The 22,470-nt window shown below is 44.1% G+C and overlaps 1 protein-coding gene across 1 annotated transcript in view; it reads right to left on the bottom strand.

The window, feature by feature from the left end:
• Nucleotides 1–22,470, bottom strand: part of CNTNAP2 (contactin associated protein 2) — a 2,325,186-nt gene that overhangs the window by 176,882 nt on the left and 2,125,834 nt on the right. The window contains exon 20 of the mRNA XM_061415014.1: nucleotides 4,412–4,648. Coding sequence (XP_061270998.1) covers nucleotides 4,412–4,648 — 237 coding nt within the window. The remainder of the gene's footprint in view (nucleotides 1–4,411; nucleotides 4,649–22,470) is intronic.

Here is a 22,470-nt window from a genome sequence, read left to right as displayed (position 1 = left end):
ACTTCACTTCCTGCAGCTCACATTTATCTCCCGAGTGAATTAAAGCAGTTATAAGGGAATGCTCTTTTATTGGCTGCAGCAAATAATGTGCCTAACAGATTTATTCTCCCCTGGCCATCATCACTGCCATCAGCAAACACTCACAGAGCACCTGCTCTAGGGCCTTTCATCTCTCTGGGAAGACAGGACACATGTATAACAGAGACGGGAAACCACACAGACCACTGAAAGCCAACAAATGATAGCGAAAGTAAGCGTGATCGAAGTTGAAAGGAAGGCGCGGTCATGGAAAGGAGGCGAGACTTGATCTGAGTCCAGAATGAAAGGCAGGTAGGAAGCTACAGAGGAAGATGGAGCTTTTCCAGACAAGGGAAACGGAGTGGGCACCTGGGCAAACATCCCTGGGGTGCTTGCGGAGTAGAGAGTTCCCGGAAAAGGAAGTGTAGGGATGTGTGGCCTCAATATGTTGGAAACTGTAGATTCAATCAGTGGGCTCTGGATAACTACTGCTAACACACGCACAGACACACACACACACACACAAACGTGTGTGTGTGTATTATTGTTGTTCAGTGGTTAAGCCGTGTCCAACTCTTTGCAACCCCATAGACTATAGCACGAAAGGCTTGCCTGTCCTTTGCTGTCTCCTGGAGTTTGCTCAAACTCAAGTCCATTGAGTTGGTGATTACCATCCAATCGTCTCATCCCCTGTCGTCCCCTTCTCCTCCTGCCCTCAATCTTTCTTAGCAACAGGGTCTTTTTCCAATGAATCAGTTCTTCACATCATGTGGCCAAAGTATTGGAGCATCAGCTTTAGCATCAGTCCTTCCAATGAACATTAAGGGTTGATTTCCTTTAGGATCTACTATGCACGCATGTGTACAGTGCATTACACTCAATAACTCATTTGACTTTCACAGCACTGCTCTGGGGGAGTCACTGTGTTACAGATGAGGAAACTGAGGCTCGGTGTGGCTTGTGACTATTCCAGACCCAACAGTCTGCAAACACAGGAGCAGAATTAAAATCCAGACATTCTGGTTCTGCACCCTGAGCTCTCACCCAGGAGCCTGGTGGGTCCTGATGGAAGGTGGGGGGACTAGGGACCCCTCCTGTGGCTCCTGTTTGGTAGGGGTGCTGTGTGTGAAGGAAGACCTTTTCTGGCTGAGGAGGATGGGGTGGCTGGGAGCAGAGTGATGGTGGGAACAGAGCCTCCTGGACATGTGTTGAGGTGTATCTACCCTGAGGAGGGGCCCCAGGGTACCAGAAGCAGGCTCCCCTTAGGCCTTGGCGGACTTGCAGGAGGAGAGGGTGGCTGGAGCCCCTGGGCAGGTGGCCTCCCAAATACAACCTCATCCATCTGCCCAGGTGCCATTCACATACGTGCCATGTGTGCCGTGACACGGGTTGGGAAGCATTGAATCAGAAGACATTTGCCAGGAGGATAGCAGTGGGGAAGCGAAGGAGGGGCCGCTTGGGAAGGACACGGTTAGAACAGGACCCACAGGACTCATTGGGAATAGACCCACAGGAGGGGGAAGGACAGAGTGGTCATGATGACACCAGGCTGTGTGTTCCATGTCTGAGATGCAGCAGTACCATCAGGACTAGGGGGGCAGGCAGGTTCCAGGAGCATTGAGAGCAATGCAGCTCCCAACATGTCAAGTTTGAGAGATGCAAGGGCATTTAGTTAAGACTTCTTATTTTATTTATTACTTTCTTTTTTGGATATTTTGGCTTAGTCCTTATCGATTTCTTTTTCCTGAATGAGTTCCTCAAATTTGTCTAGCTTCAAATCTCAATTCATAAAATATGCAGTATTTGGAGTGTGAAAAAGCCAATTTCCAGCAACAATTGAGGATGGCCTTGCAACCCCTCAAGAGAAGTTGACTGTCTATACTTTGCAAATGCCCTGTGTGTTCTAGAGATCTCTGCAGCAGAGAAAGAGCGCTGGAGAACTCTGGATCCGGGTTTAGGAACACCAGTTGGTTGTGCCATCACTGGCCAAGTGTGCAAATAACTGAACCTCTCTGTACTCCACTCTATCACCTGCAGGAAGAGGGTAGAGTGGACTCCACCTTATAGAGTATGTGCTCTCGGGAATTCATGCATTTGAAACACAATATAGCTTCGGGCTTCCTTACATGGGAGTCATTAATATGGAAACATCAGTCAAAGCCTTTGCATGTGACGAACGCCCATAAACACACACGTGAGTGCTTGCAGGGCCTGGTGTAGGCTGTGGGGCAGGAGTTACTGGAGAGGGTTGGGACCAGATGGGAATGCAGCGGTAGCTTGAGGAGCAGACAGTACAGTGTCTACTGGGGCGTGTTCATGACATTCTTGAAGAGCTAGAGCTGAGAGGCAGCCTCCCTGCCCACCAAGGAGAGCTTGGGACATGAGGGTGGAGAACGCCAGTGGATTAAACAGCGATTTAATCTGATGCAGAAGAAAGAATGTGTGAAATCCTGGAGAGCAGGAATTGCATGCTTTTCTGCTTCTTTACTTCCTGATTTTACTCACTATTTTTCTCTGGTGAGAACAGTGGCAGTTGCTTATTAAGAGCATCTCACATACGTAGAAAGTATTACCTGGGAGAAACAAGTCAGCTATTGAAACAGACATACTTTGTGCTCACATCATTGTCTTTTTTTCTATCCATCTTTTTATAGAGCTAAATCAATATTGGGGCTGCCCTGGTGGCTCAGATGGTTAAGAATCTGCCTGCAATGTGTGAGACCAGGGTTTTATCCCTGGGTTGGGAAGATCCTTTGGAGAAGGGTATGACAACCCGTTCTAGTATTCTTGTCTGGAGAGTTCCATGGACAGAGGAGCCTGGCTGATATTGTATAGTCAAGGCTTTTTCATGCCTTTACTTAACTCTTCACAAATATTTTTCTTAATGGATACATAGTATCTCATAAACAGTGACTTCCTTTGACTAACCATTTTACTAAAATTGAACTTCTAGGTCCTCACCAATTCTTACTATCATAAATAACATTATAAACTATGATGAACATCTTTATGCTGAATCTTCATCTGATTTTTGGCTTATTTCTTCAGAATTAATTTCTGAAAGGGAAAATCCTAAGGAATTTTTTTTTTTTCCCCATCTATCTTTCAAACCTAGTGGCTCAGCTCCTAAAGAATCTGGTTGCAGTGTGGGAGACTTGGGTTTGATCCCTGGATTGGGAAGATCCCCTGGAGAAGGGAACAGCTACCCAGTCCAGTATTCTGGCCTGGAGAATTCCATGGACTGTATAGTCCACAGAGTTGCAAAGAGTCAGACATGACTGAGTGACTTTCACTTTTAAGCTGAACTGGGTTAATAAGAATCATTATTAGAGTGAAAAAGTTGGCTTAAAGCCCAACATTCAGAAAACAAAGATCATGGCATCTGGTACCATCACTTCGTGGGAAATAGATGGGGAAACAGTATCAGACTTTATTTTTGGGGCTCCAAAATCACTGCAGATGGTGACTGCAGCCATGAAATTAAAAGACACTTACTCCTTGGAAGGAAAGTTATGACCAACCTAGATAGCATATTGAAAAGCAGAGACATTATTTTGCCAACAAAGGTCCATCTAGTCAAGGGTATGGTTTTTCCAGTGGTCATGTATGGATGTGAGAGTTGGACTGTGAAGAAGGCTGAGTGCCAAAGAATTGATGCTTTTGAACTGAGGTGTTGGAGAAGACTCTTGAGAGTCCCTTGGACTGCAAGGAGATCCAACCAGTCCATTCGGAAGGAGATTGGTCCTGGGTATTCTTTGGAAGGAATGATGCTAAAGCTGAAACTCCAGTACTTTGGCCACCTCATGCGAAGAGTTGACTCACTGGAAAAGACTCTGATGCTAGGAGGGATTGGGGGCAGGAGGAGAAGGGGACGACAGAGGATGAGATGGCTGGATGGCATCACTGACTCGATGGACGTGAGTCTGAGTGAACTCCAGGAGTTGGTGATGGACAGGGAGGCCTGGCGTGCTGCGATTCATGGGGTCGAAAAGAGTCGGACATGACTGAGCGACTGAACTGAACTGATTAGATCCTATGGAAGAAAAATCTTGGTATTTAAGATGCTATGACCCTGGAAGCTGTCCAGGGAGGCTGCAGAGCTTTCGTCACCAAAGAGCAAGACCACAGAGAGGCAGCCTCCATGTCTACAACCTGTTCAGTGTCCCTGGGAAATGAGAGACACGTGCTCCTTGACACACCCGAACATTTTCATTTGTAAGAGAGATCGTAAAGCTTCAAGGGTCTTAGAGCTCCTGTTTTCAGAGAGGAAATGGGCTCCTGGGGGTTGGTGTGTATGTGCCTTACAACCGGTTAGCTGTCTCCTAGAGACCGACCATAAGCTCATTTGTCCCCCAACACTGAACGTCAGAAGGCTAGGGATCCTGGCTCTTACCGGTGGGTTTGACTAGCGCCGCCAGGAAGTCGGTGGTGAAGGAGCTGACATAGAGGAGGATGCAGGGCGCCTTGGTGGTGCTGAAGCTGAAGCGGATCTCCTCGCCCGCCAGGTCTGGGGCTCCATTCTGCGGGTCTGGAGAGTTCTCCGATCTGCTGCCCGAATCCCGGGTCCCGATCCCCGGTGCCTGGAAGTTATACCGCAGCCACATCCCCTCTTCAAAAAACGCACCCACGTCTGTCGAAAAGAAAAGAGGAAATGGCAAGATGAGGAGTCGGATGGCGACACCGCCTGCAACTTAACCTGGGCAGACGGTGAGCTCTGTCGTGGCCACGACGGCCGTTCCTGGAGGGTGGACCGACTCCAGGAGGGCGATCAGACCGGGAAAATGTCTAAGCAGAAGGATGTTATTTCATCAACACGAACACCCCACCAAAATGGAAAAAGCATGTAACAGAGTATAGCAATCTGTCACCTTAAAACTGTAATAGTAAAATTAAGAGATGTAAATCATACCAGGAAAAAAAAAAATACTTCACATTTAGTACTTAGACTAAATAATTTAGGTTGAAGAGTGATGCTGAGAATAAAGTGAGACCTGGGTTCCATCACTGGGTCAGGAAGATCCCCTGCAGAAGGAAATGGCAACCCACTCCAGTACTCTTGCCTGGAGAAACCCATGGACAGAGGAGCCTGGCGGGCTATAGTCCATAAGGTCACAAAGAGTCGGACACGACTGAGCAACTAACACTTCCACACTTTCACTACTTGACTGTTAGGGAACTGTTGACCAAAACCACCTGCCTTGGCCAGGCGCACCTGCCCGAGTTGTCTCACAACAGGAGGTCCCGATACGGAATACCGTGCTGCCCCTGAAAACTAACCAGGCGAATTTGGTGGGGACGGGGGTGGGTGGGCGAAAGAGGGAGGAGGCAAGCAGCCTCCCAGAGTCCTTCTTGCTGGAATCCACCTTGCTGAGCGATGCACACGCCACCAGGGAGGGCCCTTAGTCAGAACAAATACGGACCGAGCCAGATGACTGGCAAGAGACAACCTGGGAATTCACGCCGTGACCATAAAACCTGAGACCACAGGCCACGTGGCGGAGCAGGCCTGGGTTCCCTGACCCTGCTTCTCTCTGCCTGGGGGCCCCTTCCCAGTAAGGTCTGTTTTGTTGGTATGTGCGTCTCGTCGGATAGTTCATTTCCAAGTGTTAGACGACAGCCCACTCTCTGGCCCCAGAAGTCCCTGTTCCCTAACAGTATCACACACACCACTAAATCAAGGTGCTCATGGGCAGAGATGGGAGTTGCTTTGGAGGTTCACCCAGGAAAGTCCCGGAACCCTGATGACACCCTGGGAGGCTTTGGGTATTGTGTTCAAAACCACAAGACCTGAAATTACAGGGAACTGCGTTCAAATCCAGTGCTGTCATTAATTGCTTATATGGCTTTAGGAGAAGTCATTTAGCCAGCTTCTCTAGGTTTCAGGATTTTATATGTGGAAGTGTTAGTCACTCAGTCGTGTCTGACTCTTTGCGACCCCATGGACTATAGCTTGCCAGGCTCCTCTGTCCATGGAATTCTCCAGACAAGAATACTGGAGTGGGTAGCCATTCCCTTCAAACTCGAGTCTCCTTCATTGCAGGCAGATTCTTTACTGTCTGAGCCACGAGGGTAGCCCTTTATATGTGAAAGGTAGGTAATTAGGAGAGAATTACAAGAGATAAAGTAATTAACACATAATAAATAGTACCTATTATTATTATTATGGCGATGATCATTTCAAGGCAGATCATGAAGGGGAATGGGGCAAGATAGGGATTTTGGATAAACAAACCAAAAATATGCCACCGAGAATGAGAATACTTTCTGGCGTATTTCGGAGTCATCATTAGGAAGCTTTATGAGTTCACATCTGTTTTGGAGGAAGGGATACACCATACTTACAAGAGCTGCTCTGAAACCGTGTCTGTCGTAACCCGAGTGTCAGAGCAGCTGGGGGGTGCTGAGAACCAGTTAGAGTTCCAAGTGGCAGATTTATAGTGATCATTTCATTGTTTCAGATCGTTTTAAGGAAATGGCAAATCAGGGTACTGTGATTTCATTTAGGAAAATAATACACCCATCCCTTCTGAATGAATGACTAAAATTACACTAACTTCACAAGCTCCAAATCACGTCTTTTCCCCAATTAAATGATCAAAAGGTATTGATTTAGAATGCTTGATTTAAGGGTTTATACTGATATGAGATTGTTTAATTTTTGATACTCATGTTTTTGGATGGAAAAAAATGATAAATTTGGTGTCTAGTTATTCTAATATTCTAAGATTCTTATGAAAGACTTACTGAATTATGCTTCTCAAAAATTTGAAACACATTACCTCATCTGTAGGTTTAGGTTCATAAAGGTTATGGAGACCTTGAAGCAGACAAGTAATTCTGTCTTAACCATTTCTTGGCCCTCAAAACAGATCATATGTAAACTACCCTTGAATGTGGAAAGTATGTCTGGAAACATTTAAAATAAAATCCACATTCATACACCCCAGAAAAATACCACACAGGTTTTCTTCCCTCTGTCCAACCAAATCCCTGATGTTTATAGCAGGAAAAACAAACAAATAAACAAAACAGCTGGCACCCAGCCCTCTTATTAAATTGTTTCTCATCTTTTTCCCCTCCAAGTTCTATTCCTTTTGCCTTTTCACTTAGGATAAGTTTTGCAACCTGTATTTTTAAAATAGACGTGACTTGTTTTGTTCTCTAACTTTCCCAGGAGGATCCAGAATTGAAAAAGTCCCCAGCTCACTGATGGGTTCTTTCCCAAAAGTTTATTTCGAAGTCAGTAGCTTGCAACTTGGAACTATTTCCCCATAGAAACAGCGTTTGCAGTGATGGTTTGCCAGGAGAGTCTACAAATGCTGAATCCCTCTGGATGGATAAGAAGAGATAATTGCAGAGTGTCACTCTGTATTAGGAATTAAAGCAGAAACAACAGCAGCAACAAACGTTGAGGTGTACTGTGAATGTGAGAACCCCAGGGGCCCAGGTTCCCACAAAACTTTCATCTAACTGATCCAGGGCTGTGCTGGTAAAGGTTACACCGGCAGCTCTCCTGCGGGGAGCCCTGGTTTGGTGTTTGCCTGTTCCCATGGTGTAAACACACCCACTTTGGCTGACTGCAAGCTGCCACTATGACGTCACTAACTCTGGAGCTGGGAAGAGACCTTCACAGTTGGTCTGCCTGCCACTGTGAACTGCCTCCATCCACAGTCACCGACCCAGTCATTCCAGCAAAATAGCTTTTCTGAGTCTCCATATTGGCAGTTGTCTTAGCTTAGGCTGCTAGAGCAGATTACCGTAATTGTGTGTCTTAAACTACAGAAACAGAAATCTACCCTCACGGATTTAGAGGCTATCAATCCAAGATCAAAGTGCCGGCTGATTTTGTTCCTGGTGAGAGTTCTCCTGGCTTGTAGGTACAATTTCTTGCCAAGTGCACACATGGGAGAGAGAGACAAATCTAGCTCTCAGGTCTGTTCTTCTAAAGGCACTAATCCCATTATAAAGGACCCACCCTCATGACCTCATCGAAGACTAATCATTGTCATCCCTCAGTATCCATGGGCTTTGCAAGTGGCCCTAGTGGTAAAGAATACACCTGTCAATGCAGGAGACATAAGATACTCAGGTCGGGAAGATCCTCGGAGTAGGAAATGGCAACCCATTCTAGTATTCTTCGCTGGAGAATCCCATGGACAGAGGAGCCTGGCAGGCTACAGTCCATGGGGTCACAAAGAGTTGGACATGACTGAGTGACTGAGCAATGACTAACTCAAAATCCATAGAGGATTAACTCCAGGATCGCCCCCCTCCAATCCCAAAATCCTTGGATGCTCAAGTCCTTTAAATAAAATGGCATTGTATTTGCATATTCCTGAATACTTTAAATCATCTCTAAGTTACTTATAATACCTAATATAAATGCTATAGTTATGTTATATATAAATGGTGGTGTGTTGATGGTGTACAGCAAACTCAAGTTTTGCTTTTTGGAACTTTCTGGAATTTTTTTCCCCTAATATTTTTGATCCGTGTTTGGTTGAATCCATGAATGTGGAACCTTTAGGCACAAATGGCTGACTGTACCACCCATGGCCCCAGCTCCAAAACCATGGCATTGGGGCTTAGGGCTTCAACATGTGAAACTGTGGGCAGGATGCATACATTCAACCCATAAATGCAGGCTTCCTTCTTTTTATCTCCTGCTACAAACACACTTTAATATTTGCTTCCTTCTTTCTGCCTTCCAAAGCTCTCTTCTACCTTATCCCAGCTACCCTGGATCTGGAAAGCTCTGTTCAGCCTCTATAAAATTTAGGAGAAATTTCTGCAGAACAGACACTGCCTCCCCAGCCTCAGGGTCATTAAACTCTTTCATGGCTGAATTCCACTGCTCAGAATGATCGCTCTCATTAACTGTTTTTTAATTAATCATCAAGTAAGAAAATGAAATGAATTTTATGTAGCTCTGCTCCTGGAGACCTTGGCTGCCACCCCTCTATGTGTATCCTGGTCCTGAATCAGGCCTGGCTCCTTCCAGGGCAATCTACAAGGCGCAGCTCTGTTTAAACTTACTTCCTGTTCTTCTCCCAAGGCCCCACTATCCTGAAATACAACCAGTTTTTCTCTTGGCCCTGTATTGGCAAAATCTACTTTTTCTCTCCAAGTGTACCACTCTGAATTTCCCTCTGGAATTTTTAAATTCTGTTTGATGTTTTCTTCAATTCACCATAATCATTTTGGGCCAACGACACTGGACCCAGATGGGTTAATGTTCACCTCTACTTATTCTGTCTCCCCAGGTGCATACATGTCTATTGTAGCCACTTTTCCACCATTTTTTCTAAAGGTCAGGTCACTGCCAGGTCAGTTTCTATGCAATAAGATTCAAGTGTCTGAATCCATACAAAGGAGAAAAACACCAAAGAAAAAATCTCCTACGTTTAGCCTGACTGGCATGTGCTTCCCACGAGACACAGGTATAAAGTTTATTACTGGAAACACATCAATAAACTATATGGTCTGTGAGTTGACTGTGTAGGAGCTGGGGGGCCATCTCACTTGGACTTTAAGAGCCAAGAGCACTGAACAACTCTACTAGTGTCCTAAACAGGAAGACAGTCTGCCTCCAGAATTTCCAGGGTCGTGCTCCTAAAACCCGTAACAAGCGTCACTGGCATAAGTGGCAGTTAACAGGTTAGAATGCTTTTGGGAGATCGAGGGAGATGAAGATGCCACAGCAGCAAATTTCAGCTGAGACACGTGTATGGGATTAATGTGGTACAAGCAGAGGACGGGAATCAAAAGGTTGTGGGTTTTAGTCCTGGTGTTGCCACCATACTTGACTCTATAACCCAGGTCAGGAAAATCATTGAATTGCTGTGGACTTTAAAACATGCCCATCTTTAAGATTGAGCCCATACTGATCCAGCTGGCACCCAGTCTTTTCCATATTTTCTTCAAATATTTATTAAGAGCTTTTTTTTAAGCCAGGTCGCTCTTTGAGACTTAATAGGCAGTAAATGACATTTAAGTTAATCACCAAAAACAACTGGGATGACCAGTGTAAGTCAAGATGGCTAAAATTCAGGGGAAGTGACTGGAAGAAGCTGGTGAAAAAGGGAGTGGCATGTCGAGGATTCTTTTGTATAGAAAGTAACAGGCAGCAGACTTAGAGAACAAACTCGCGGTTGCAGGTGCGGGGTAGGGGGTGGTGCGGAGTGGGATAGTTAGGGAGTTTGGTATGGTCATGGACACACTGCTATATTTTAAATGGATAACCAACAAGGACCTACAGTACAGCACATGGAACTCAATGTTACGTGCCAGCCTGGATGGGAAGGGAGTCTGGGGGAGAATGGATACATGTGTATGTATGGCTGAGTCCCTTTGATGTGAAATCCTCACAATATTGTCAGTTGGCTATACCCCAACAGAAAATTAAAAGTTCAAAAAATTAAAGGCCAAAAAGAAAGAAAGAAAGAAAGAAAGAAAGAAAAATAATGGGTGGCCCTGAAGGGTTTTAAGCAGAGTTGTATAAACTCTACTTTGGAGTTTTAAAAGATCATTCTGGGTGCAGTGCAGTGCAAGGATGGGGAAAGCAGAGAGCATGTCGCTCCTAAACTTAAATTTCCCTTTTCTTAACATCTGGGCTATCATTTGGGTGGGGAGTCACTAGAGCCATTTCAGAGAATCTGTGAATCTTCTGAAATTTCAGGCAAACGTGAGCAAATGTGTATGCACTTTTCGGGGGGGAGGGTTAATAGTTTTAATCAAATTTCATGACCCCAACTCAGAAATTTAAGGAGAAAATAATAAAAAGGAGTCCACTCATTAATCACCATTGTTAAGCTGTGCTTGTGCCGCGCTGACTCAGCCCCTGGAATGCCCTGCCCTGCCCTGCCCTCATTGTCTGACCCTGCTCCTTCCCGGGCGCATCTCCCGAGCTCTGCTGTGGTCTCCCCTGGCTGGGTGACTGTTGTCCTCACCTCCACTTCCTCCTTATCACCTCCAGGCTGGTTCTCACTCACTGATCTGGTCAGGATACACGCCCATTCTTTGCTATGAGCCTCATGCCACGCCCAGAGCTCCTCCAAGAGCCCCCCCAGCTGTCTGTCATAATTTCAGTCCAATACATGTAGCCTTGTTTGCTTTGAAACATTTCTTGGAATCTTACTCTGTGTTAGGCCCACGCTGATAACAAGAGCAAAGGTACCCAGACTTTTCCCCTAAAGGATCCACAGTCGGTTGGGAGACAGAGGAAACACACCAGGGAAAGGGAGCTTGAGGTTTAGAATCATGGAGTGTGGGGTCTCGGACAGCAGGAGGTGAGCGGGGCTCTCTCTGGGGCGGGTGATGGGAGGGCCGGAGGAGGCACTCAGAAGGGGACTCTGAGCCGGGTCCGGACAAGCGAGGGCATCTTGGTAAGACGCACAGGGTGGCCAGGGTGCTCCCGGGAAGGAAGAGATGGGCCTGATGAACAAAGCTAGGAGGAATGCAGCCGCGTGGGATCTGGAGCTTCTGTCCGAGTGTGGCGGCCTCCTGTGCTTTAGAAAGATTCGTCTGGGGCCAAGTCTCAGAGACGCTGATCTCATCATCTGCGGAAAGGCCCTGTTGTTATCTTTCAGGTATATTTCAATACCTCCTGGGAAGACACCGGTGTTAATCCATGTTATCAATGGAACCCCACTGAGGTAGTGGGGTCTAACTCGGTGTCAAGGGTGGGCTAACGGGTGCAAAAGAAGGCAGGAGAGGGGATGCAAAGGGTCTGAGTCACTTGTTTTTAAAGATTTAGAAGAATGATATACTTCAAAATAATTTCAAATTTACAGAAAAATTTCAGATTAGTACAAAGAACTCCCCTATCCCACATATCCAGACTCCCTAACTTTTACTATTTCACCACATTTCTGTGAACACACGCATACATATAAGACACATATGTATACCCAGACATGGGCTTCCCTGGTGGCTCAGTGGTAAAGAACCCACCTGCCAATGTAGGAGATACAGGTTTGATGCCTGAGTCAGGAAGATCCCCTGGAGAAGGAAATTGCAACCCATTCCAGAGTACTTGCTTGGGAAATTCCATGGACAGAGGAGCCTGGAAGGCTGCAGTCCATAGGATCAAAAATGAGTCAGACATGACTTAGCGACTAAACAGCAACAATATACACACACATTGCCAGGCTCCTCTGTCTGGAATTTTTCAGGCAAGAATACTGGAGTGGGTTGCCATTTCTTTTCCAGACACACACACTCACACACAAACACTAATTCCTGAATCATTTGAGAGCAAGCTAAGTCAAGAAACCAATGTTAACACAACAATATTGTCCCATTTCTAGAAAAAACATGTATATACAGATACAAATACTTATATATACACAAATGGTTTTGGCATCATCTTGAGGCCTTGTACATGTATGTACATAAACATTTCCACAGAGAAAGATTTCTGCAAATAAGCAGGTAATATATGGGGTCCATCTGACCTCTTTCATCCTGGGAAGGAGGAGGGGGAGAGAAAGGGAAGGAAGGGGAGAGAAAGGGAAGGAGAGGAGGGACAAGGATGTGGGAGGCTGAACGTCTTAGTTACACATCTGGATCCTCACTAGAGGGTGAGCTTTTCAGGGTGAAAATTTGCCTGGTAGTCTCAGCCAGCCCCTGACCTCCAACAATAAATATTTTTTCATTGAGCTGAACTGAATTTGAATTTTTTAATAGCAACAGTATATTCTTTAACTAGTTGGTCCACACTGACCTTCCTTAGTTGAAAAATTTTGTCTTATTCCCTCTGTAAAGTGAGTTTCTTGAGAGAAATGCCATTCCATCAGCTGAGACATAATTATTGGTTAAAACAGAAGTTTGTTAACAAAAGTCTCATAAGATGCCTTTAGGATAATGTGTCCAAAAGAATTAAATGACTTATAGGTTAGGAGATGGTCTTGATTCCCACTGCTTTTTCTCCCTCTTATTAGCTTAATAAACAGGACATATTTTCATTTTTTGACCAATTGGTCATTTGTTTGGACAGTTTTAAAGGTCAGGTTGTCCCCAATCAAATGCCTCTTTTTATCTCTGCTCTGCGAACTTCATTGTTTGCTATGAAGCAAATGGCTGTTAGGAATTATATTATCTGTTTATTTGTATATTTATTTACACACATAATTTGTGCCCGTTCCAGATATGAGGAACATTCTATTGATTCTATTTATGCCTTAGCAAGTTGCTTCTTCTTTGCTCTAACACTGCACATCCCATACTTTCTTGCTTGCTCAGCTGATCTGAAGAGCCAAATATTATTCTTGACCATAAGGTCCTTGAAGACAAGCACTGCTTTTAATTCATTGTTGTGGCTGCAGAATCTAGAGAAAGGAGGCGCTGTCAGAAAGTTTGTTGATTCAGTGAGTACACTTGCGAACGGGAGCCAGATAAATGTTTACATGCCACAAGGAGGTGGGCTTCCATGAATTCCTGCTATGTGTCAGTCACAATGGGCAGTTTTCAAATACTATCTAATTTAATTAAACAGCAACATTTTTGAGATGGATGCTAGCATCCTTATTTTACAGACAAGGTAACAGATCTTGGGGAGTAATTTGCCCAACATTACTCTTTTACGCAGAGAGGGAAGGTCAAATACAGACCTTTTGGACTTCAAATCCTGTTCTCTTTTCCTACTCCCCTGCCTTGCCTAACTTATGCAAGTTCTATTATATGTATTCATAGAAATTTACAAAGTAATTTGTTCACCAGCTTGTTTTCAGGAAGTTTAAAAGGAAACCGTCATGTAACCACTGAAGTTTATTACTCCAAACATAAAAATACAACTGACTCTTTAAGGTAATAAAATTCTGTTTTCTCTACCAGCTGAAACCTTAATAGGAAAGAACAACTAGAAAATCTGCAAATGACTGAATACTCAGGATGAGCTTTTGTTAACATTAAAATCATTTCTATTTTGATTTTAAAAAGCCACATCTGAAAGTCGTGGCTGATTGAGGGATTTGAGGAACTCACATATATATCTCCTGAAATCCAAAGCCATTCCCATTTGATGATTTTTTTTTTAATGATAAAATGAGGGCATAGGACATCTCTGGTAGTCTAGTGGTTAAGAATCCACCTGCCAATACAGGGGACACAGGTTAGATAACTGGTCTGGGAAGATCCCACATGCTGTGAGGCAATTAAGCCCAAGCACCTCAACTACTGAGCCTGAGCTCTGGAGCCCACGAGCCATGACTAATGAAGACTGTGCCAGAGCCCTAGAGCCTGTGCTCTGCAACGAGAGAAGCCACCACAAAGAGAAGCCTGTGTACCACAGCTGGGGAGTAGCCCCTGCTAACTGCAACTAGAGAAAGCCCATGTGCAGCATCAAAGACCCAGCACAGTCGAAAATAAATTTAAAAAAAAAAGTAGAGCGCATTTTTTGAAACATAAGTTGTTTTCCTTGACCTAGGAAGCTCTACGGAATGACTTTGCTTATTATTCCTCCTTATCCCAGCCATTTTGTCTATGTGGCTACTTTATTGGGTATGTTAATTAAGCCTTGAGACGTGTTGACATGTTCTACCCAGCCCTGATCTGTCCTTCAGCCAACAGAAACCATTCACAAACTGTCTGCCACCTTTAGAAGACACACCACACTATATAGGCAGCTTTAATGTGGGTTGATTACCCTGGATGGAGTCTCACTGGTCAGATGGGAAGTGGCCTCCTGTGAAAATGCTGATGGTTACATAGACAAGTGATTTAAAGAAACTCATCTAGGGCTGTTGTCTTGAATGTATGAAGTATTAGAAGATAGTGGCGATCTACTTCATACCACACAAGAACTTGGTTATATCCCAGTACAGTTATCTTTATTTTCTTGGGCTCCAAAATCACTGTGGATGGTGACTGCAGCCATGAAATAAAAAGATGTTTGTTCCTTGGAAGGAAGGCAATGACACACCTAGACAGCATTTTAAAAAGAAGAAACAACACTTTGCTGACAAAGGTTGGGATAGTCAAAGCTACGGTTTTTCCAGTAGTCATGTACAGATGTGAGACTTGGACCACGAAGAAGGCTGAGCACTGAAGAATTGATGCTTTTGAACAGTAGTGCTGGATAAGACTCTTGAGAGTCCCTTGGACAGCAATGAGATCAAACCAGTCTATCCTAAAGGAAATCAACCCTGAATATTCATTGGAAGGACTGATGTTAAAGCTGAAGCTCCAATACTTTGGCCACCTGATGGAAAGAGCTGACTCTTTGGAAAAGACCCAGATGCTAGGAAATATTGAGGGCAAAAGGAGAAGGGGGTGGCAGAGAATGAGACGTTTGGATGGTATCACCGACTCAATGGACATGAGTTTGAGCACACTGGGAGAGAGCGAAGGACAGGGAAGCCTGGTGCGCTGGAGTCCATGTGGTCACAGTCGGATATGACTTAGTGTATAAACAACAACAACAAAAACGCCTCTTAAAATAAAAAGATGCTTACTGAAAACTGTTAATGATGTCACCCAGAATCCAGAAGTGGACAGACCAAAGGCCACTGGGCTCCTCCCCAGGCCAGAGCTGCCTTTATGTTGAGTCTGTCTTTCTGGTTTGCAAGTGACCTCCCTGGCTTTGTTTTGCAAGGCTTGTCACTTGTTTCTGTGACAACTAGACTTAAATACTCATTTTCTTTTTAAATAGATTCAAAATGCAGTAATTTCAAAGGTTTTCTCACCCTAAACCACAGACATATGCATATACTGATGACCAAGAGTTCCTTGAGGGCAAACACTGCATTTTAGTTGATTTTGTATCTCCAGAGTCCAACACAATGCCTGGCACATATCAGGTATTTAACACACATTTGTCGAGTTAATGAGCTTCCCAGGTGGCTCAGTGGTAAAGAATCTGCTTGCCAGTGCAGGAGATGAGGGTTCGATCCCTGGGTTGGGAAGATCCCTAGAAGAGGAAATGACAACCCACTCCAGTATTCTTGCCTGGAGAATCCCATGGACAGAGGAGTCTGGTGAGCTACAGTCCATAGAGTCACGAAGAGTTGGACACAACTGAGCCTGCATGCATGTACTGCTGAATTAATAAATAGATTAATGATATCAAAGACCAGTTTTGGCCACAGATTTTTTTCATTTATAACCCCTCTCTATCTCCCTACAAAGAAAATTCTAGACACGTTGGCAGTATTTCTAGCTCCATCCATAATTTTTGAGGATAGTTTCACTAAAGAAGATAGAATATGGGATAAAAAGCAAAGATTCACCTCAAAAAAGCCAAGAAACAATTGGCAATCAGTGGATTTTTTTTTTTTGAGAAAATAAGTTCAGGATTATGAACTGTCCAGACTTCTAGAAAATGAGGTTGTCATTAAAAAGTTGTATTTTGCTTGCATTTTGGTAGAAGGGAAAAAAAAGAGAGAAAGAAGTAGAAATAAGAAGAGGAGAAAGGAAAAAGAAGAAAAAGAATGAATTTGGGCCACTCCATCAGTGCACTTTTATATGAAGCCTTGAATGATGGATGCCCCCATCACAGCAAGAGCCCTCCTGAAATCTTTGTGTATATACTTGTAATTTGTCTGGGGAAATTAACATTTGGGGGCATTTGCCAGCTCCTCTTTTCCTTCCACTTCAATGAGAACAATATTTTCAAGTGAGGAGACAGCTTCAATTACAAAACTGACAACTAAAATTTCACTTTAATATTTTTTCCCCTCTATTCTTCAAGCATGGCCCTCTTTTTGCACCACATCGGTGGAAAAAGAATGAATGTACTCATTGCTGTGTGAAATAAATTTACTCTTATATGAAATAAGTTAAAAATACTTGCAAGAGGTTTTCTATATGGATCTATAGTTCTCTCTCCATGTATAGAAAATCAACCTCAAAATGGTTTTCAGGAAACTCGTGTGTGTGCATATGTGTCTGTACATATATATGCATATATTTTACCTAGAAATTATGTATGAGTGCGTGTGTAGGAACACACACACACACACACACACACACACACACACTTTTGGGAACACTGGGAATGGTTTCTGAGAAGCACTTGGGGCTTAGTGACCTGTTCTACTTGAGTTTGCCTGGTGGCTTACTTGCCGCCCTGCCCTCTGACACGAAACCACAAAAGTGCTCCTGGCAGCAGGACAGAGGCTGAGGCGGGGTGGACGGCACTGCACTCGAGATGCTGGGAATGCTCAGAATTAAGGATTCGCCTTCCCTGATAGCTCAGTTGGTAAAGAATCCCCTGCAATGCAGGAGACCCTGGTTCGATTCCTGGGTTGGGAAGATCCACTGGAGAAGGGAAAGGCTACCCATTCCAGTATTGTTGGGCTTCCCTTGTGGCTCAGCTGGTAAAGAATCTGCCTGCAATGTGGGAGACCTGGGTTCAATCCCTAGGTTGGGAAGATCCCCTGGAGAAGGGAAAGGCTACCCACCCCAGTATTCTGGCCTGGAGAATTCCATGGACTAAGCACTCCATGGGGTCACAAAGAGTTGGACATGACTGAGTGACTTTCACTCACTCAGTCAATGATTCGCCAAAGGCTCTGTGCTGTTTTCAGCACCCAGGACAATTGTTCCAAGAAACACAGTCTGCAGGCTTGGCTTTCTGCTCTTTGAAGTCTTTTATCTCATGTCTAAGGCAGAGGGCCCTGGCTCGGGAAGTGAGACTGTCCCTGTTCCCAATGATGTGTTTGCCTTTTCTGCTACTAACATTCTCCTCCAGAAACATAGCTCAAAGGCCACATACATCAACTTTTTTAAAACTATGATGTGTCCCTGTCTATTGTCATTTCTTTTGTTCCATAGGTTGGGGAAAATTTAAAATAATCACTTCTTTCTAATTTCTCTATTTTTCAATAGACCCAAGTGCAAAGAAACATCTGCAAATACACCCTGGTTCTAATGGTGCCTTTGGGTCTAGAAATAATGGTGACCATGGATGGTGATTTAAAACGTACACTGCAGCCCATCCTGATCTCACTCTAATGGGAGCCGACCCTCTGGAGGAGGGTGGGAAGCCTAGCTGCATACAAAACCAGCTTTCACTTAACTGGTTTGTCTCCTGAGAATGAGGGAAACCAACTCTATGAGTTTTCCCATGTCTATAGAAAAAAAAGGGAAACTTTTGAAGACAAACCAGCTTGATGTATTCAGTTAGGAAGTTTTTTAAAAAGTAAGTTTTTGTGCTTGACAACTGGGAGAAGTGGAACACAATGGTGTAAAAACTCAGTTTCAGATTGGAGGCTGGTGAGCATTATTAGATAATGGTTATGGGCTCAAAAGGCAGTGAGACTTAGGGTCAAACATAAGCAACAGGGTGAAGCGAACCCTCACAAATCAAATAGGTTAATTGGAGTGCTGGATGCTTTGAGACTTCAGGCCAAGTCTCCTTTCTCTTGCCTTCTTAGCCGAGATCTTCTCGCCTCTCTTTTTCAGTGATGATAGTGAAGGCACATGACAGCCACAGCTCTTATCATCAAGAATACTCTTTCCAAAAGACATTTTGGTTTTTATTTTATACTTATATTTGCATATAAATTTGATATTCTGAGAATTTATTTCCAGTTAAATGACAGAAGTATAACATAAAGCCAACTCACGAGTAGCTGGGGGATGATGATTTCTGCACCTTCACTGATGCTGGGAGTTGGGGTACCACTGCCGACATCAAATCACATCACCTGAATCCAACACGTCTCCCCATTTTCTTTAAAGGTCAGAGCTAGTGACAGGGTCTACCATTTTTGGGGAGTTAGGAGCTATGTTATTGCTTTCGAACTGTGGAGCTGGGAAGACTCTTGAGAGTCCCTTGGACAGCAAGGAGATCAAACCAGCCCATCCTAAAGGAAATCAACACTGAATATTCATTAGAAGGACTGATGCTGAAGCTCAAGCTCCAATATTTTGGCCACTTGAAGCGAACAGTCTACTCATTGGAAAAGACCCTGATGCTGGGAAAGATTGAAGGCAGGAGGAGAAGGGGGTGACAGAGGATAAGATGGTTGGATGGCATCACCAACTCAATGCATATGAGTTTGAGCAAACTCTGGGAGATAGTGAAGGACAGGGAAGTTTGGCGTGCTGCAGTTCATGGGGTCACAAAGAGTTGGACAGGACTTAGTGACTTACAAACAATAATACCTTGAGATACAGGTCCAGATTTCATAGATGAGGGGATGGACCTCAGAGAAGAATAAGTTGTTTACAGTTACACATCTAGCAATCTCTTACTATTAACTGCTATGTTGTATTGTCTTTCAATGCTTTCTATTCATACCTGATCTAAAAGAAGGATCTGAAAAAGCAATGTAGTATTTTTCTTTAAAAAAAAAAAAAAAGGGAGGGTGGTAGCATGATAGTTGTGTTGTGAAGGTTTGGCAGACAGAGGGCTACAGTTCTGACGTAAGGAGTCTCTGAAATGCTCTACATCGGTGCTGTTCAATAGAAATGCAGTGTGAACCACATGTGCTGTTTTAAACTTCTTGAGGCCACGTTAAAAACAGTCAGTTACTATTGATAACTTGTCACACTTAATTTAGTATATCCAAAGTACTATTGTTTCAAAATGTAATCTATATAGAAATAGTTAATTAACCATTTTACATATACCCTTTAATTCTAACTTTTCAAAATCTGTAAGTGTCTTGCGCTTATAGCACATCTCAATTTCAACTACTCCCATTTAAAATGCTCAGTAGCCACACGTAGCTGGTGGTGACCACACTGGTCAGTACGGCTCTTGGGCATGAGAGGGGAAAATCAAAGCATTTGCCAGTGTCAGCTGTTTTCTCCAGCCTCTGGAGCAGTGGTTAGTGTGTGCATTAGAATCCATTCGGGAAGCTTCTTAAGTACACATATGCCTACATTCTATCTCAAACCATTAAGTTAAAATTCCTGGGACTAGCCACTGGACATGCCTGAGCAAAGAGCAAATTGAAAGCTCACATTTCCAGTTCAACCTTCTTAGAGTGAAAAAACACAATGAACTTTCTGGAGCTACATCCTCGACATAATCTCTTTTAGGAATCTGGGAAGCTGCTACCTGGAAGATTCTAGCATTTAGGATCCTGCTCACTTCTTTCCTTGAAACAGTTGAACAGTTGGCTGGAAAATCATTTCTTCTGAGTTTTTCTGAGATTTAGTGATGTGATGGAAAGAAAAGATCATCTAGCCAGAGTGATCATTTCATAATGTACGGCATACCATGTCAGTCCTTGGCTCAAAACCCTGGAAGGCATGCCCATCTCCTTCTAAGCAGAAGCCACTCCCCTGCCAGGACCCACCACATGACAACATACACTCTCCATTCCTGTCCCAGCCTCATTAGTTCCTTTACTTCTTTTCCTTCTACTCTTTCCACTGCTGCTCATTCTGTTCCATCCCCAACGATCTCCTCTGTGCCCTGAGCACCCTCACAGACTAAGAGATGGTGCCCAGGCATCAATATTTTCAAGAAGTTATGCCTGCCTTGGGGACATACACTCAGGCAGGGCAGCATGTGGATCACACAGCCGCCAGGCTGTCCTCCTAGACCTGTTCTCTCTCAACTGAGCTTCTGCTAAGCTCTGGGCAGCAGAGAATTCAAGTCACACTTGGTAGCTAGCACCTGGAATACAAATACTCTCTGGATCTTTAATCACTAGCTAAGACAAGGGTGGGGTTGGAATGGTCTCAGCAGGGTCCAGGTGGCTAACAAGGATGCATCTGAAAAGATGACCTCTGTATGTTACTATGGGCTTCCCAGGTGATGCTAACGGTGAAGAACCCAAATGCCAATGTTGAAGGAGATGTAAGAGATGAGGGTTTGACCCTTAGGTCAGGAAGATCCCTGGAGAAGTGCATAGCAACCCACTCCAGTATTCTTGCCTGGAGAAGTCCCATGGACAGAGGAGCCTGGTGGGCTACAGTCCTTGGGGTCGCATGCAGTTGGAAACAACTGAAGCGACTTAGGACACATGCATGTATGTTACCATAGACCTGGCCCAGGGAACATCTTGAATTAAGAACCAAACGTCCTCAAAAAACTATTAGGATCTGCTACAGCTTGGGGAGGACATTTCTGTTCACAACCATCACATCTGTAGAGCAAGGTTGAGATATTTTAGCTGGGGAGGTTTTAAAGGGGCTTCAGCAGACAATGTCTTACCTCAATGATTAGGAAGAAGTTCAATGAAGCACTGGAGCAGTCACTTTAAAGCATATAAGGCAAATAAAAATCTACACTAGATACCTGATGATTTAGAAACCTTTATAAAACGTATACCGTTTTTTTCCCCCACTTCTTGGATAATTTCCCATTGCCAAACCTATCATCTCAAATACAGAATGCAATGAGCTTCCCCTCCCTGACCTGAGGCTTCAGAAGTCACAGAACAAAGGCAGTAATGTACCACCCAGGGGTGCTTGCTCTGAGTAGCAGACAACCAGTCTAGTTACAAAAAGACCCTGATGCTGGAAAAGATTGAGGGCAAGAGGAGAAGGGGATGACGGAGGATGAGGTAGTTGGATGGCATCACCAACTCAGTGGACATGAGTTTGAGCAAACTCCAGGAGATGGTGAAGGACAGAAAGTCTGGCATGCTGTAGTCCGTGGGGTCACAGGGTCAGACATGACTGAACTACTGAACAACAACAAACCTGGTAACGAGGGCTTGGGTCAACCCTTTCCAGTCCAACTGTCATCAATCTTGTTGGCCAACTTGATAGTGTTCCCTTAATGTGGGGGTCAGGAGTCTCACTGAACAGCTACTGCCAGGTTGAGATTTGTCCAGGAACAGCATACAGGGCTAGGGTCCAGTGACTCTAGCTGGAAATAACCTTTTAGCTTTCCAGAGCCTCAAGGAAAACTCATATGATGACCATACGAGTGGAACATGAAGAACTCATCTCTGCCGTGCAGGATGGAGGGGACCCTCTGGGACAAGACTGATGGGGATCCCAGTTTTAAATGAGTTTTGCAGGTGGGATGTTTCAGAGGCTTTGCTAAGCTCTGCCTCTTTCCATCAGACTTGGTTTCAGGAAGGCAGCTGCTATAATGACCCTTGGTTGATGAAGTAAGGGAAGCTGTCAGAGGGCTCATGACTGTCAGGATGGCTGAAATGCTTGCCTTTAATTTTTCTTTTTGTGTGTGTGTGTGTTATTTCAATGATCAGAAAAAGAAATCTTTGCCCCAAATGAGACATGTTCTGTCGATGGTAGTAGCTTAGATTGAACTCCAAAGATTTATGTTGTACACTGGCTGTTGTTTTGCTGGGAAAAATGTTAAAAAGAAAGGATTGACATTTTGACTTTGTTTCTGAGATTTTAAAAGAATTGAGAGAGAATTTGTCCTGTTGGGTAACATTTTTTGGGGTAGGGGTTATTGCTGCAGGCTTTCTGTTTTTTTTTTCCCTTAATATATAGTTTCAGAACTATGCACTATATCGAAGGTCTTGTATTACATTTTTTTTCCAAGTAATCATCCATATTGGAGAAGGCAATGACACC

The sequence above is a fragment of the Bos javanicus genome, chromosome 4 (assembly GCF_032452875.1).
Source record: "Bos javanicus breed banteng chromosome 4, ARS-OSU_banteng_1.0, whole genome shotgun sequence".
Lineage (NCBI taxonomy): Eukaryota > Metazoa > Chordata > Mammalia > Artiodactyla > Bovidae > Bos > Bos javanicus.
The sequence above is the reverse complement of the archived record's forward strand: the minus strand, read 5'-3'. Positions and strand labels throughout refer to the sequence as shown.